The sequence below is a fragment of the Callionymus lyra genome, chromosome 19 (assembly GCF_982586985.1).
Source record: "Callionymus lyra chromosome 19, fCalLyr1.hap1.1, whole genome shotgun sequence".
NCBI classification, from domain to species: domain Eukaryota; kingdom Metazoa; phylum Chordata; class Actinopteri; order Syngnathiformes; family Callionymidae; genus Callionymus; species Callionymus lyra.
The window spans coordinates 910,750-925,648 of NC_141836.1; the positions used below are offsets into that span (position 1 = coordinate 910,750).

At 42.3% G+C, this 14,899-nt stretch overlaps 1 protein-coding gene across 6 annotated transcripts in view; it reads right to left on the reverse strand.

The window, feature by feature from the left end:
- The window catches only part of kif1b (kinesin family member 1B), a 36,861-nt gene that overhangs the window by 10,781 nt on the left and 11,181 nt on the right, over window positions 1-14,899 (reverse strand). For 3 of the 6 annotated variants that reach the window (XM_087782190.1, XM_087782186.1, XM_087782184.1), the window contains exons 6-26: window positions 14,483-14,661; window positions 13,639-13,750; window positions 13,264-13,341; window positions 13,127-13,192; window positions 12,952-12,969; window positions 12,714-12,789; window positions 12,493-12,571; window positions 12,282-12,424; window positions 11,945-11,983; window positions 10,365-10,579; window positions 9,676-9,755; window positions 9,533-9,608; window positions 8,635-8,714; window positions 8,125-8,231; window positions 7,968-8,051; window positions 7,604-7,784; window positions 7,312-7,384; window positions 1,600-1,705; window positions 1,023-1,171; window positions 511-689; window positions 197-337 (exon numbers count right to left, since the gene is read on the reverse strand). In XM_087782190.1, the coding sequence (XP_087638316.1) occupies window positions 197-337; window positions 511-689; window positions 1,023-1,171; window positions 1,600-1,705; window positions 7,312-7,384; window positions 7,604-7,784; window positions 7,968-8,051; window positions 8,125-8,231; window positions 8,635-8,714; window positions 9,533-9,608; window positions 9,676-9,755; window positions 10,365-10,579; window positions 11,945-11,983; window positions 12,282-12,424; window positions 12,493-12,571; window positions 12,714-12,789; window positions 12,952-12,969; window positions 13,127-13,192; window positions 13,264-13,341; window positions 13,639-13,750; window positions 14,483-14,661 (2,261 nt within the window). Of the gene's footprint in view, window positions 1-196; window positions 338-510; window positions 690-1,022; window positions 1,172-1,599; window positions 1,706-7,311; window positions 7,385-7,603; window positions 7,785-7,967; window positions 8,052-8,124; window positions 8,232-8,634; window positions 8,715-8,866; window positions 8,930-9,325; window positions 9,380-9,532; window positions 9,609-9,675; window positions 9,756-10,364; window positions 10,580-11,944; window positions 11,984-12,281; window positions 12,425-12,492; window positions 12,572-12,713; window positions 12,790-12,951; window positions 12,970-13,126; window positions 13,193-13,263; window positions 13,342-13,638; window positions 13,751-14,482; window positions 14,662-14,899 lie in introns of all 6 variants that reach the window. The other 3 variants (XM_087782188.1, XM_087782189.1, XM_087782187.1) reach the window with 3 other exon arrangements.

The window sequence follows — 14,899 nt, forward strand, 5'->3', positions numbered from 1 at the left end:
GCTCTGACACACTTCAAAACATTGACATGAACATGACAAAGAGAGCAACAAACTGTTTAAGAAATGAAAATGTCAAAATAAAGAAGGACAGATGTGACACTCGATCAATCCATAACAACATGTCAAACACGAACAATCCATTTGAAAAGTGAATCACAAAAGTCAACAACATTTGTTGTGGTGTCACCGAACATACCTGCCGACCATCTTGAACCAGTGGAAACGGTCATAGAAGGGGTCGTTTCCTGTCAAAGTCCCCTCGCCGATCTCCTCCTGGTGCGCCGACGCCATTTCCCCGGCGCGGTCGTACATCTCTCGCATCTGCTCCAGACGCTGCCTGAACATCCCGATGATAAGATGTGAGAGGAAGCAACGAGTCGTGTGGATTTATTATTCATTTCGTTTTGTTAAAGGATTCAAGTTGAATGTTCCTTATGTTGTTTCGATCTTTATGTGAAATCAGTCAATATGTGGCAAAAAAAGGCGATTCAACGTCAATGTTGTCATTACTTCAGTTTCTCTAGGGACCAGTAGTGTGTCGCCCCGTTCTTCAGGTCCTGGACCTCGACTGCAACAACCGTGCGAGGAAAAGGCCGCGGGTCTCGATCCTTCTCTGGTTCCGGCGGGAGCAGCTCAGGAGGCAGCGGCGAGTACAGGGTGTCCGTGAGCAACACGAACTGGAACTGGACCTGAAGGAGAGGAAATTTAAGAGCGCATGAACGCAGGTTCAAAGGTCAGACAGAGCCATACATCGACTACATCTCACGGAAGGTTCTTGATTTATACACGACGGACGTAAATCACATAAATGACAGAGATGTGCAAATAGCCTGCGAACATGTGTTTTCTCTCTTTGCTGTAGCCTTGAGCGAGACCAGCCCATAAATCACAGACGCCGTTTGACTTCCATAAATTCAGACTGTAAATTGAATTAATGTGAACTTTTTTGTTGATTTACATTTACTGATAAATCGTTTGGGTTCATATTTTCGATCCACACTTTGTAACCTTGGCAACTGTACCTTCTTCTTGAGCTCCACACTGATGGCGTTGGCCTCCTTCAAGTAGACGGCGCTCCCCCACAGCTGATCCCGCAGGGAGGTGAACTGATGGTAGCGCCATTTCCTGAAGGCCCACTGAGCCAGATCGTACTCGTGCTGCGTCCACGGCACTGTGGGCGACATTATTTATACATCATTAACATTTGAGCATTTCTCAACATCGTCATCGAAGATTAATCATGTGTTTCAATGTTGAAGCATGTTTAGGTTTGATGTTAAAAACTAATGAATGATCCTAAAATGAATGTGTTTCCATCAAAAACGATGTGAAGGTTGCTGAATATAAACTGTTGCGTTTGACCGTTAATGTCATCAGGTTTATTAGAAATGTCTCAAGAGTGGAAACATTAGTCTTTTCCATCACAATGACTTGAGGGAACATGTTATTAAATGGAGTCGTTAGATTTGAATGATTTGATTTTGTAAAAACTGTACGCACGTCCCAGTAGTTTAGGCTCTGTGTAGAGAACGTGACAGAACAAACTGGATTATAGTTTACCATCAGTTCTGTGAGCCGGACTCATGCGAACCCACGTACCTTCCTCTTCCTCCTCCTCCTCCAGCTCTTCTTCGTCTGGCGTCTCCGCTATAAGTGAGCGAGTCTCAACCCGTTTCTGAAGTTCCTGCAATTTGCTCTCGTAAACCTGGAGACAGACAACTGACCATCACCATGACGACCACACATCCTTCATCAGAGTCAAGAACGCTTCAGTGCGACGGTATGATGTCTGTCTATCATCTTCTTCTTCGTCGCCGTGTTGCTGATACTAGTCCCTACAACACTAATGCTGGGTATCCTTTCAAAATGTACCTGTACCTTCGATACCAGTTTCTAAAACAATACTGTTCCGTTAGAATTTTATAAGATCTATTCTAACAGAAAGAAAATATATTTTACAAACTGAAAAAGTTGTTTTCGAAAAAGGTTGAAAAAACAACAAATGATTTCCAGGGCCAAACACAAAAGAGCAGAGGATAGTCCTGGTCAATGGTTTTTTTCACTGGTTATGATTTCACATTTATTTTTTCTGCTCTTTATTAAACTGTAAAAACACTTAACACTAAAAATGTGTTCTATATGTCGTGCTTAAGACCTGAGATGAGTGAATTGAAAACACCATCTTGTTTGCTAACACAGGGAGCAGCAGAGCAGTGTGTTGAACTGTGTAATTCGACCACCGTCATCACCAGTGCACGACGCCCTGTGGTCCTGATGACCTCATCCTATTTGTCCAGTGTCTTGTGGGAAGACAATGGAGTCTTTTCATCGCAGGGGAAACCTAAACACCGCTCAGCTCAGAGCAGAAACATCCTGGTAGGTTTCACTGAAAACTATTATCCATGCAGCACTATTGATCCAGTAATGAACACAAACGCATACATTTATGAACAATATCTCAGAGCATGTCAGTTTATTTAACGTTGAAAATGTATCCAACCTCATGAGGCTTCACCATATTGTCATTTACAAAACTGATGCAATATTTGCACAGACACAACTTGACACTGCGAGGCACATTTAGATATCATTTTATATATATATATATATATATATTTATGTTCTCAGATTCCATAGGCAGGCACAGAACACTGGATATTATCACTACACTCAACTGTACGTGTCTGGTGGTTAAATTCCAGCTAGGCTTGTTGTGACCATCAGCACCGTCTGACAGCCTTGATGTACCTTCATCCACATAAAGAAGGCGCTGCATGTGATGACTGTCAGTTATCACGGAACACTAGACTAGTATGTGCCACCATGTTTTGGTTTCTCATCCTCTGACACTGAAATGAAAACATCAAGGAGCAGACTGGCTGCTCTTACAGAAGCGAACATGATGCAGAAATGTGTCACAGGTTGCAGCTTCAATCCCATTTTCTCTCACGCTGCGAAATCACTAAAAGTTTTTTTTATTAATCCATGAGGACGGTAGTTTGTGTGCTTTGTCCAGAACCACATCACATTTCTTTACCACAAATATATATATTTTAAAGTTCTTACCATCAAACCCTTAAAATATCAGCACTTGGTTTATTACATTCTTATACTGCTTCCTACATTCCCCATCGTAAAACTGCTTCTAACAAGTATAAAATATGTCACTGCTTAATGAGGTTCATAAAGCCCAACGCTTGTGAGCTGTTGTAGGCATTTGTTTATAACTTCTTAGTGGTGTCAAAACATGTTTCAAGTTATAATAAATCCAAGATATAGAAAGTTTAGTGCAGCTCACACATTATGCTACAGTACTTTGAAAGTCAATTACCAACTCAGATCTAATCTTTCTAAAGAAAGACACTACTTTTACTTCATTTTCAAAAAAAATAAGTCCATTTTTAAAACTGATAATAGAAAAAAAATAGATTGTTAAAAACTTGATTTCGTCCTTAAAAAGAAACCATGCCATTCCTTCATCAAATAAAACATTTTTGATTGATTATTACAGCCTTTTCTGGAAAAAATATTTTGTCCAAAGTAAGATTAGCCTCGGACTCCTGACACATTAAGACGCACGTTTCATTCAAGTAAAAATGAGTCTGTAAACCAGTGAAAATGCGTGAAACACAAACTCTATGTGGGACCATTAGTTGCAGGGAAACCAGCCCAAAGTCCCTGCTCAGTCAGTGTCAGGTTGAGGTGTTTTTTCATGCACTTGATGTGAAAGTAACGCTGATACAAAAAAGGTTGGTGATCCCAGTTATAAATGAAAGTTTTCACATTAGTCGCCCCTCAAAGTCAAGCTTGCACAGAGTTTAGACGTAGAGTAGAGTAGAGCGGCAGCAAAAGAAGAGGAGCAGACGTGATCAACCCAGTTTTTAACTTATTTTAGCGTAAGAACCACATGTTCTCACGTGTCAGCGGAGGTCACGTGTTCTTGGTGCGTCAATGAAGCACATACAACTACAGTGAATGAGATGATCAATGAAATCATGAGACCTGGAATGTGGACGCAGTCGTGTTCATGAGCGGATGAGAAAACAAGAGTCACAAAAATGATTGTGTGTTGCAACACGTGGATCTTACGATGGTGATCATAACATGAAGTCAAATAGTTTTGGATCAACCAATTACACAGCGACAAATGAAAAAGTCTCAGGTAGTGCGTTTGAAACTGTGCAGAGCAGTTGTGATCTGTAAGGTTTTTGCCTACAAGAAGCATGAGAGCGTCAGACTGGTGTCTCTCTGCTGGCTTTCAGGTTCGGAGCAGAATTTTGTCGGCGCATCCGTGGGGGGGGTTGGAAGTGTATGGGGTGGTTGGCCAGGTCAGCGAAGTGGTACTGCTGGTATGGGAGGTGGCCATTAAAGGAGCCGTCGGGGAACATCATGAAACCCTGCGGGGGGCAGGGGGGCGGGTGGTGTGGCGGGAACATGGGCTGGTTCTGATAGTGGCGCGGCTGGTAGAAAGCCTGGGAGTGTCTTCGGTTGGGCTCCTGCTGCTGCATCGACTCCACAAAGCCCGAGGGTCGATGGCGGTGATTTAAGGAGTTGCTGCGCCCTCGTTCAAGAGGCTGGGCCTGCTGGTTGGCCCTGTAGATGTGCCTGTGACCCTGGCTGGAGCCTGGCTCTGAAGGTTTGCTCCTGTGCTGGACCGTGAGGTTGGGCAGCGGAGGCGTGACTGCTATAACTGACGCCGCTATCATCTCTGCGCCCGCAGGACGACTTTCCTCTTCCTCCTCCACGGCTTCTTTCGGGACCTTGAGCTCGACCACCCGCTGGTCTGTGATGATTATGTGGGTGCCGGGGCTCCAGGAGTTGCGGTGCTTGGGGTTGCTCTTGAATGGGAAGCGGAGCTTGCGGTCTTCTGGGGGGATGAAGCGGTGAGGTCCGCTCTGTCTGCGCAGCTGCTTGGTGATCTCTTGTTGTTGGAGGTTTTTTAAGCGCAACTGCTCTTGACGTATCAGACGCAGTTGATCTCGCCTTTGACTTGAATCATCTCCTGAACTTTGGCTCGATAGTGGATCTTCTGCAGTCTCTGGCTTTTGAGACAGAGGAGCCGTTTCTTCTAGGGGGCTGGGGGTACTGGCAATGCTTACCGAGGACTCTAGACTGGAGGTTTTCTCTTGACATTCTGGGGTGATGAGTGGAAGGACCTTTTCCATTTTAACCATTTTATTTCTCAAAGTGCGGATCTCCTCATCCTTCACGTTGTTTTGGTTCTTGACCTCCTGCAAGATGTCCTCTAGTTTATCAATGTGCACCTTCAGTTCGTCCATCACCACGCCTCCTCCGCGTGACACGCTAGCTAGGACCTCCTCTATCCTCTCGTCGCCGACACCTACAGTGTCCCAGACGTCCCGGGCCACGGCCCGCCAGGAGTCCCGCTCGTTGGGGTCCTTCTTGCTGTAGCTGGCACAGAGCTCCTTCATCTTCACGATGGCCAGAGCCTCGATCTCTTGCCGGGTTTGACGGAAATCGTTGAGTGCTACTTCGTAACATATTTCTTTCACGGCCTGGATCTTCAGGTCAGAGATGGTCACCCACTTAGAGTCTTTGGTGATGCGGCGCCGCTGGGGGATCTGGTACATTTTGACCGGCTCTCTTCTCTTCCCACTGCTCGGCAGCCCACATTTTTTCACAATGGTTTGGAGCTTGCTTGGGGGCAGCTTTTCTCTTAAAGAGGTGATCAGTCTCCAACTCTCCTCACAAGACCTCTTATCTGAGTCATCCCCACTATCAGAGTCGCCGTCCTTGAGAAAACAACAAAGGAAACAAACCAGATGGTTCCCAAAAAGGAGAAATTAAAAAATGGGAAATCAAAGAGGAGATGAAAGAATGATTCATAAAGAATTAATAAAAGGCATGAATATGCAACATGGGAACAACAAATATAGATGTTTTTGTTTAGAGCTCATTAAGCGTTAAAGCAATAATTAAAAATAGACTTCATACATGATTGATTTACAACATGTATGTCAACATGCAGCGTTCAAAAGATGGAAAAATGTAATTGTACAAAGAAAGAGTGGTTCCATTGACTTTCTTCTTTCTCATCATAGAACTAGTGAAAGTGTGACTGAAGGAATATTAAAATGCTTCATGTCATGTGTTGATGTGCAGAAGCACTACAAACTACTTTGTTCCCAATGTTGCATATTTATAAAAAAAAAGTTAAAGTATGTCTTTGATGATTTGAAAAGAATAATCAGGTGAAGAACTGATCTGGAGCACTAATGGATGCTTCAACCTGATTTAAAAGATCCAAAACATTCACGACATGCATGATGAGTGAAGATTTGCCCCCTTTAGTCCAGAAGATTTAAGTGTCTTTAGTATTAGTGGTGCGTTAGGAGTGTCCTCGCAGGAGATCAGAAAGCCAGCAGAGAGAGCCAAAGCAGGGTTGAGGGTGTTAATCCACTACAAGAAAGACTTGTTAGTAGGAAAAGAATGCAGTTTCTCATTTTGTTGTAGACAAATGACATTACAGATCACAACCGTACAGATATATATATAGATAATGTGACATGTTGGTGGTTTTAAATGATCAAAATTGCCAGTGAGATTCAGAATTCCACGCTCTGAACGAGAATAAAGAAGGTCTTTGATTGGCTAATTCGATGAAGCATTGATAGGTCTGTGGTGGAGCCGTGTCGCTCAGTGCTGGCAGACAGAGATCGCCAAGGAAGTCAATGAGAAACCACATTGTCACTATGTTTCCGGATCTAAAACACGAATTTACTGTTAAAACAATGCATTGGACTCGTCGGCAACTGCATTGAAGGAAAAAAAACGCACGATAAAACAGACTCAAGTCAAATCAACAGCAGATTTAAAGCTGCTCAACGACAAACACAGCAACTTAATCCAGAACCAGAAGTAAACAAGTTAGGAAAACATGCCATTACCATGAACCATGCAAGAGCAGCTTCGTCTGTAGAAACCACTTTGCTGTGTTTTACAAATACATTGGCTTGACTGACATGTCTGCAGGTGCTGCTTTGCATGATTCAAAGAACTACATAAGAAACAAGGAAGGAATTTGAAGAGGAAAGTTTCTCTTTCTATGTCTTGCTCATTCAAATCAGCTAGTTAACCCATAGTAACCAGAGAGTACATCCATGCAAGAGGAACATGCGCCGTAGATCATTCATCTCAGTGTCAGAGTGAGAATTAGTACTAGTCAGATTAAGTCCAGACCAAGAAGACATACTTTCTATGAAATCATGAATATTTATTAGCGTTCTCGCCTCATTAATCAACATATAAAGCTAAAGCTAGTTTGAATCTGAACAAGTCAATGTCACTCACCAGGCGCTGCTGCTCCAGGAGTTGATCCGCTTCTTCCTTTTCTTTTTTGTACAAGATTTCCATTTCAGTGAGTCTAAAGAGGGAATGATAATTGCTTTTAAAATCCACTTTTCCGTTTGTTTGCCTTCGTCGTGTTGAGTGATTCTCTTGCTTTTTAAACTCAGAATCTCTTCCTATGTAACTCTGGTTTATCTTGGTAATGACTAAATCAACATTTATTTAAGTGTATTTCCAATCTAAGCGCACCTCGATTCTTTAGACCACAGTCTCATGGTTAAGATCAGACAAATACCTCTTCTCCATCTCCTGCTTCATGTCAATGCCTTGTTTCTCCAGCAGCTCTCTCTGCGCAAACGTCCAGTCCACTGGTTCCACTGGAGTCTCAGCTGTGGGCGTCTTCTCTCGTTCAGCCCTGGCCTGCTCCGGGTGGTTGAACCTGAACACGTGGTTCTTTCCCATGATAATACGGTTTCCTGAAGAAGAAAACACAGGAAATGTAATAACAATGTAGTAGTTTTGACTGTTATGAAGTGAAAACTAGTTTGGAACAGTTACTCTTCACATGGTTGATGATCTAGTATCTTGTTGATTATAAATAAAATGTTCAATAAAATTGTTGTACATAAATAAAGACTAACTGGTTGAGCGATTGATACCTGATCGTAGCTGGATACAGTCATCGACTCGCTTGCCATTGACATACGTTTCTGATCCTGCACATGGCACCAGCATGACGACCACTAAGAACAAAACAATTCATTTCAATTCTTCGAACACACTTTAAAACCTACGTATAATCTTGATGTATCTCACCATCTCCATTGGCATTTTTTTCACTGCAGAAGGTGCAATGTTCTTCTCTGATATGAGCACCACTCAAGACAATATCCTGTCTTCGCTCAGCATCGGCCTGACCCACCCTGAGGATGAAAGAAGAGTGTCCGTCATTTAATGCTATATAAATATGATTCAACAGATACATGAACTACACAACTGTTGAGACACATTTGTAAATGAGCAGGATATTGCCTAATGTTGCAAAATGGATCAAAAGGCATTTCATTCTGAATCTTTGGTACTTTCCATCACTGGCTAATGCTTTCGTCTTTGCATTTTCCGATGGCAGCTGCGTTGAGTTGAAACACTTCATTGATAGTTCTTTAAACTATGTCAGGGTTCAAACAAAAACTTTAAATGATTCATCGCGGAGCTCAAATGTGGAGCCAAAGCCATAAATAGTCTCTTAGAAGACTGTTCACTGGAGGAGCATAAAATGACAGCTCGCAGAACTGTTGTTTTTACAGAGCTGTAAGAAGTGCGTACCTTGTGATTCCATCTTTGATGTAGTAGAGCAGACACTCCGACATGAGGGGATCCTCGTTCAAGTTCACCAGGTGCGGAGTCTATGAACCAGATGGATGCTTCATTTTCAAGCATTTAATGCAGGTTTTGCAGACTAGAAACACTATTCACCCGTCACACACACACTCACACAACTGTTGTTTAACTAAAACTCTATGACAAAAAAAAGGATTAACTCATTGAACCCACCAACCTTTTTAGGGGAGAAGACCCCATTAAAGTCTGTATAGAGATCACATGACTTCTCAATGAAATTCTAACCACCATCAGGCAGAAAAAAGTAAAGGAAGAGATGAAGGAAAACACAAAATGAACATGAGATGCATTGAAATGGAGCAGCAGGAAGAGGATTCTTCTATCCACACTTAAATATCTAATCTAACAGCCAGCACAACACAGTAGGAAGTCCACTGCTTGAGATGGAACGTGTCATTCATTCACTAATAGCTATAAGCAGCTAAAGTAAATGCAGGAATAATCCTCAACTCTACCGTCAAATAATCTACTTCGTTAAGAGGTTTATGGGAAATTCAATCTCACAGTAGCTACTACTGCTAATATATATCCTAAAACACTACAGTAAAAAATACTCTACGATACAACAGTAGACGTTGACATCTAACAACTGAAGTCTCGTCTTCCACAAACAAACCTTCTTTATGGGAAAACAACCAAATTGCTGATCAAATGGCCTTTCATTGCTAGGCTGCACCAGGCAAGAGCAAATCATCAAGAACAAAGAGGAGAAATGAGCCAAAGAACCAACGAGACGAACAATGAAGGTGCGAGGACGGTTCACAAAGATCCGTCGAGCCACTAAGACCACGAGAGTCGTGTGAAAAAAGCTCTAATAACTTACTTTTTTGGGAGAAAATACACCTAAAGTTCCTCCATCTTCACGGATGGCCACGCCCATCTCAGCCAACAATGCCTCTCTGCAAAAATCAATGTGCCTCAGCGTTAGTATGGAACATGTTTTTAGAAGGAGTTCACATCACCCACCTCTCCATGCGGATCGCCTCCGTCTTGCGCAGTTTCTCTTCCCAGGTTTCATTAAGCTCAGCAATGATCTTTTCTGACTCCTGTAGACATGAGAACACACACTTGTAATGACGGACACATGTTGCATGTTTGAAAGCAGATGGATATTCCGTTTGTTTACTTTCATAAACATCTTTTCTGAAATGAATGAGCCGTTTCAAGTATTAATATGTGAATCTCATTCAGTATTAATGTTGTTCATTTCTGGCGCCTGTGACCTAAAATAGCTACAACACAACTTTGTCAAGCTCAGCCCTCACATTTCTAGACGTACATATAGACGACAGGATCTATTTCGGGACATTTTCCCACCCATTTGCGTCGGTGCTTGACGTCACTGGATGACACACTGACTGGGCAGCTTGGTCGTCATGGAAACTGCAGCCTTTCATGGTTGTTATTAGAGTGAACTTGTGGAATATGAAGGCTGGTGGGAGATAACGGCTTATTTCAGCTTTAACGCAATTAGTAATATTTGATGACCTCATTTAAAGCCTCAGACTTTATGTTAAACCGTGACCATCATCTGTACCGTTGCACGTAGAAGAAAATCCATTTACACAGTCAAGACTCTGACTGTCAAAAGGCCGGTCCCTCAAGGGACCAGCATTAGAAGAAGCTGCCGCCCCCCGGGCTGGCCTTGACGTTACCTTTAGTCTTTCAATGGCCTCCTCTCCTCCGGGCGTGGACATGATGCGCTCCTGGATGCTGGTGGCCGACTGCAGGCCACCCTGGTTGCACAGCAAGCCAGATGACGGCGAAGCTGTGAGAGAACCGAGCGATGGCGCTGTGGAGAAATGGCCAGGCCGTTGATTCTCTGAGGCTATCAAGTATCTATTCTTATTGTTGTGAAAGTCTTTCAGGTCTGAGCCGACAGCAGGAGAAGAGAGAACAAAGAGGGGACGGCACAGAGAAGATGGACGGGGAGGAAAACATACGAGGAAAATTAAAACACAAAAAATGAGGAGAAGATGAGGGGAGAGAAAGACAAAGGGCAAGGAACGTCAGACACGTGTTGTACAATACAATCAACAGGTCAACAACAGGCAGTTTTCACTCCAAAGATCTGCTCCACGGTTTTTCTTCAACGTTTCCTCTGAATCTCATTTCATTTGAAAGTGAAAACTGCCATTATTAGTTACTAGGTTCAGCCCAGAGTCCAGCAGTTACATTTGCCTCTAGTTGCAGTTGTTTTCAAATGCATATGAAAACAAGTCTCACAAAAGTCCTCAGCAAACCAGCAAAAGCTCGAGCAAAGTAAGGTTTCATTAGCATATCCTGAGGAGCAGAATGAAATGACGATGCGATTATTAAACAAATATCAAACCTAACAAATATTGAACCAAAAGTGGTATAAAACTAGTCATCTACAGACACACTAAAATAAATACAGAGTGATTCTCTCAGTCCAACAAAAATAAGCCCATTCATCAAACATGTGATCGGAAACAGGAAGTACATGGAATCGGGATCCGCTCGGCTATTTTCACTCACAACATGATTGATGACTAAACTTTTTTTTAACTGCTCTATGTTTCAAGTAAATAATCCCTCAACGACTTCTGAACTTGCAAATGTTTCATGGACTGTTTTACTCAAATCCAAGTCTAGCTATTCTTCAAACAACGACGTTTATGGTTTTGTCAAGACAGATTGTACATCATGAGAACATTTAGTAGTTTAAAGAAATGATTTTCTTCAGTTTGTGGAGGAGGAGAGGAGAGGACCAGTGGGTCTAGGCTAGGAAAACTAATCAAGTCCTGGTTTGGGAACAATCTAGTAAATCTATCTAAATCTACCTGATAACACCATTTTAACCCTTGTGTTATCTCGCGTTCGGGTCATCTTGACCCTGAGCTAACGCGAGGGTTAAAGCCACCTCTACTGATTCTACCCAGAACTGTTCATCACTGCACCTTTACGTCTGTAGCGTGTAACCTCGATCTGAGAACCAACAGGTGAATCTCTGGAGGTTTGAGGACTGTCACCTGTCGTGAGCAATTAGTAACATAAGAATTAGGCAGCAACGAAAAAGCAACAAGTCTAATAACAGGATGTCTGACTATGAAGCCGCACAGCAAACATGCTGATCTCATGCTATGCAGCACATGAGCCGAGCTAGGATTGAACTACATGCAAGACCTGTAGCAAATATATTACGAAGCTAAGGCAAAAACACTGTTAGCTGTGGAGGAACTACACAATGCACAACTACTGCACAAATACACACATTTGATTCCACTTGAGCAATCATCTCCCATTGGATCAACTAAGAAAAAGCAGGAGAAGATGAAGAGGATCAGTGGAGAGTAGAAAAGGTTACATTTGTAATGAGTTAAAGAACAGATGAGATGACTTGTTAAGACAATACGACCTCAATACAATTCAATACGTTACAAATATTATGATTGAGTTCATGAGAGCTGTCCTTGAGTTGATTTAGAAAATGATGTTTTGTTAAGTAAAAAATGAATTGGACAGGGAAGAGACAAGACGAGAGCTTCAGTTGGCCCTCAGCAGGTTGATAGATGATGGTGTGACTCTGGCTGTGCAGGTGATCAACTCACTGTCCAGGATGTCTCCCAGGCCCTGAGCTCGGAGCAGCTCCTTCAGTCGCGACACTTCATCCTTCAGGTCACGCACCAGTTTGTTATTGGGATCTTCATTGATAATAGCGTTGCACTTGATGTTCTTCGCCCGATCAGCATAGCTTTAAAGAAGACGAGCTAGTGAGTAAAACATGCCGGTGAGATGTTTACTCCTCAGAGTGGATCTCACCGGAGCGTGCTCAGGGTTTCGTCGTAGTTGATGTCGGCTGGACTGAGGGCGGCGACCATTGCTGTTCTGGAGTTTCCACCTGGCAGACGCGAATTGTCATGAAACACAATGTAACACTCGAATCTAAAAATGTCTGGTTCATTTCTCACTACATGTTACAGCACTTTAACTGTGTCCTGTTGATATGAACATTTCTAATTGAACTATCAGGAAGAACTCACCAAGGTTTTCTCTCAACAGCCACGTCAAAACAGAGTCTCTGTAGGGGATGAAGTCGGTCTTCTTCTTTTTCTTACTCTGCAACGTATGAACCATTAGATTAGAACAGACCTGAGACTCTACTGTCGTGACTATGACAAAATGAGTGGACACATTAATAAACACCAATCGTTGAATACAGCTCATAAATGTCTAAAATGGGCAAAGATGCGAGTGAGAAGGTTGAAGGTTAGGTGTTACCTTGCTGGTACAATGATCCTGGGCAAGCAGGTAACAGAGGTGCGAGATTAAAACATATTCAGGGCAGAGAAACACAGCATGCCAGGAGACAAACGTTGGTTAATAGACAAGAAGGGGTGAAGTTGGAGAGGAAAAGAGAGGAAAAGAAATGTTTAATTAGGATAAATCGACTCACCACTTCAGCCAGAGCAGAAATAACTTTTCCTAAAGTGGTGAGGGACTTGTTGATGTTGGCTCCCTCCTGCACATGAAAGAAGAGAAGGATGACGCCACATCTTTTCTAGACGGCTTTTAGGCATCACTGGATCTCACCTTTAACCTGGTGCCTTTAGCTCCTGTCGAGTCTGCTCGTTCACTTCCTGCCAAGTCCACCAAACTGATCTTACTGACCTGGAGGAGGACATGTTTTTTCAATGAAACAGGTTTACAAAATACTTTTATTTTCCAAATCTATTCAGCGCACTCGAAATAAAAACACAACTTGGGTGTGAAGGCCAAGTTCCACGATAACACAATGGTCATGGTGTTTGTGAAGACAAAGATGTGTTTGTCCCTCAACAGAGCAAACTCCTTCTTTCCTTCTCTTCCATCAACATTTGTAAGACTTCACAGAAATATCAATGAAACGAAACACTGCACGAACAACAGACTTTGACAGGGGATAAGAGAAGACTTGTGACCCCTGACCTTCTCTGTGGAAGAGTCCGTCTCACTGTCATGTTTCTTCTGTGTGAAGACGATGGTGAAGACAGCGTGGGACCTGCTGCTGGTCTCGTTCATGTTGGTAGCAGCCACGGTTCTGAATGAATAAAGGCATGTTCTTTTATATTAAAAGCCACTTGTAGTGTTGCCGTCATTTCATTGGGTTTTAGACGCATTATAGAGAATTGAGTTTAAGGGATTAGTTGGCGAGGTAGCAGGATAATACCACGCAGACACAACCACTGAGGCCGACCCAGACAGATTGTCACAGAGGAGATATGGGTTTTACACAGCTAGTTCTAGAAATAAGCCTTCTGAGTCAGCAGAAGAAGATTAGGGCGGCGTTAGCTCCTCCCTGCAGGACTCGTGTGACACACAAGGGTATAAGAAAGCAAATGAACAGTTCATGCCGATACTTCACCGTTAAATGACAAACATTCTGTGATTTCTGTGTCAATTATCAACTCCCTAAATGATTTACCTTTGTATTATTGAAATACATACATGTATGTATAAAGTGACATCAAAATCTTTTATTTATTGTGTTGTATTACATTTAATACATTTTTATTTATTCTTCTGATTTAATTAACAACTGTTATTATATATTTTCCTGCATGTTACTATGCAAGTAATGGTTAAAGATTTGGTATAAGGAATATAAATTATGTTAGAATTATGTTTACATGATTCATCAAGAAGTAAAAAAATAAATGTTTGTGAAACTGAAAAATACCATTTAATTGATACTTTGAGTGCATCTTAAAAACATGCGTTTTATTCAGAAATAGAATCTAACTTTTTCCTCTAATTCCACTGCGTTACTCACCGCGCTTTGTTCCCGGCGTCCATCAGATCAGCGATGTCTGTGTAGGAGGTGACGGCCAGCTTGGAAAGATCTTCCACATAAGGACCCAGAAGAGGATGTTCTCGCACCCGCAGGTTTCCTTTGTTCTTGGGATTGAGCAAATCTCGGACTCGCTCGCAGTAGATCTCCATGTAACTGACCTGGAGGCAGAACATAGCTGAGGTGAATATACTATTTGACATTAACAATGGGATGGTACACTTTGCATGGCTTGATCCATTTAAAACAAGAATATTCTCCGACTTTCTGAGGCCAGTTGAATTATTTAACTCAACTCTCTCGATGTCGCTCTAGTGCCAGGATCACCCAGTTTGACCTGCTCTTTTTTCATGATTATGATTTAGGAGCCGCTTTATTTTACATTCTATTTATTAAATA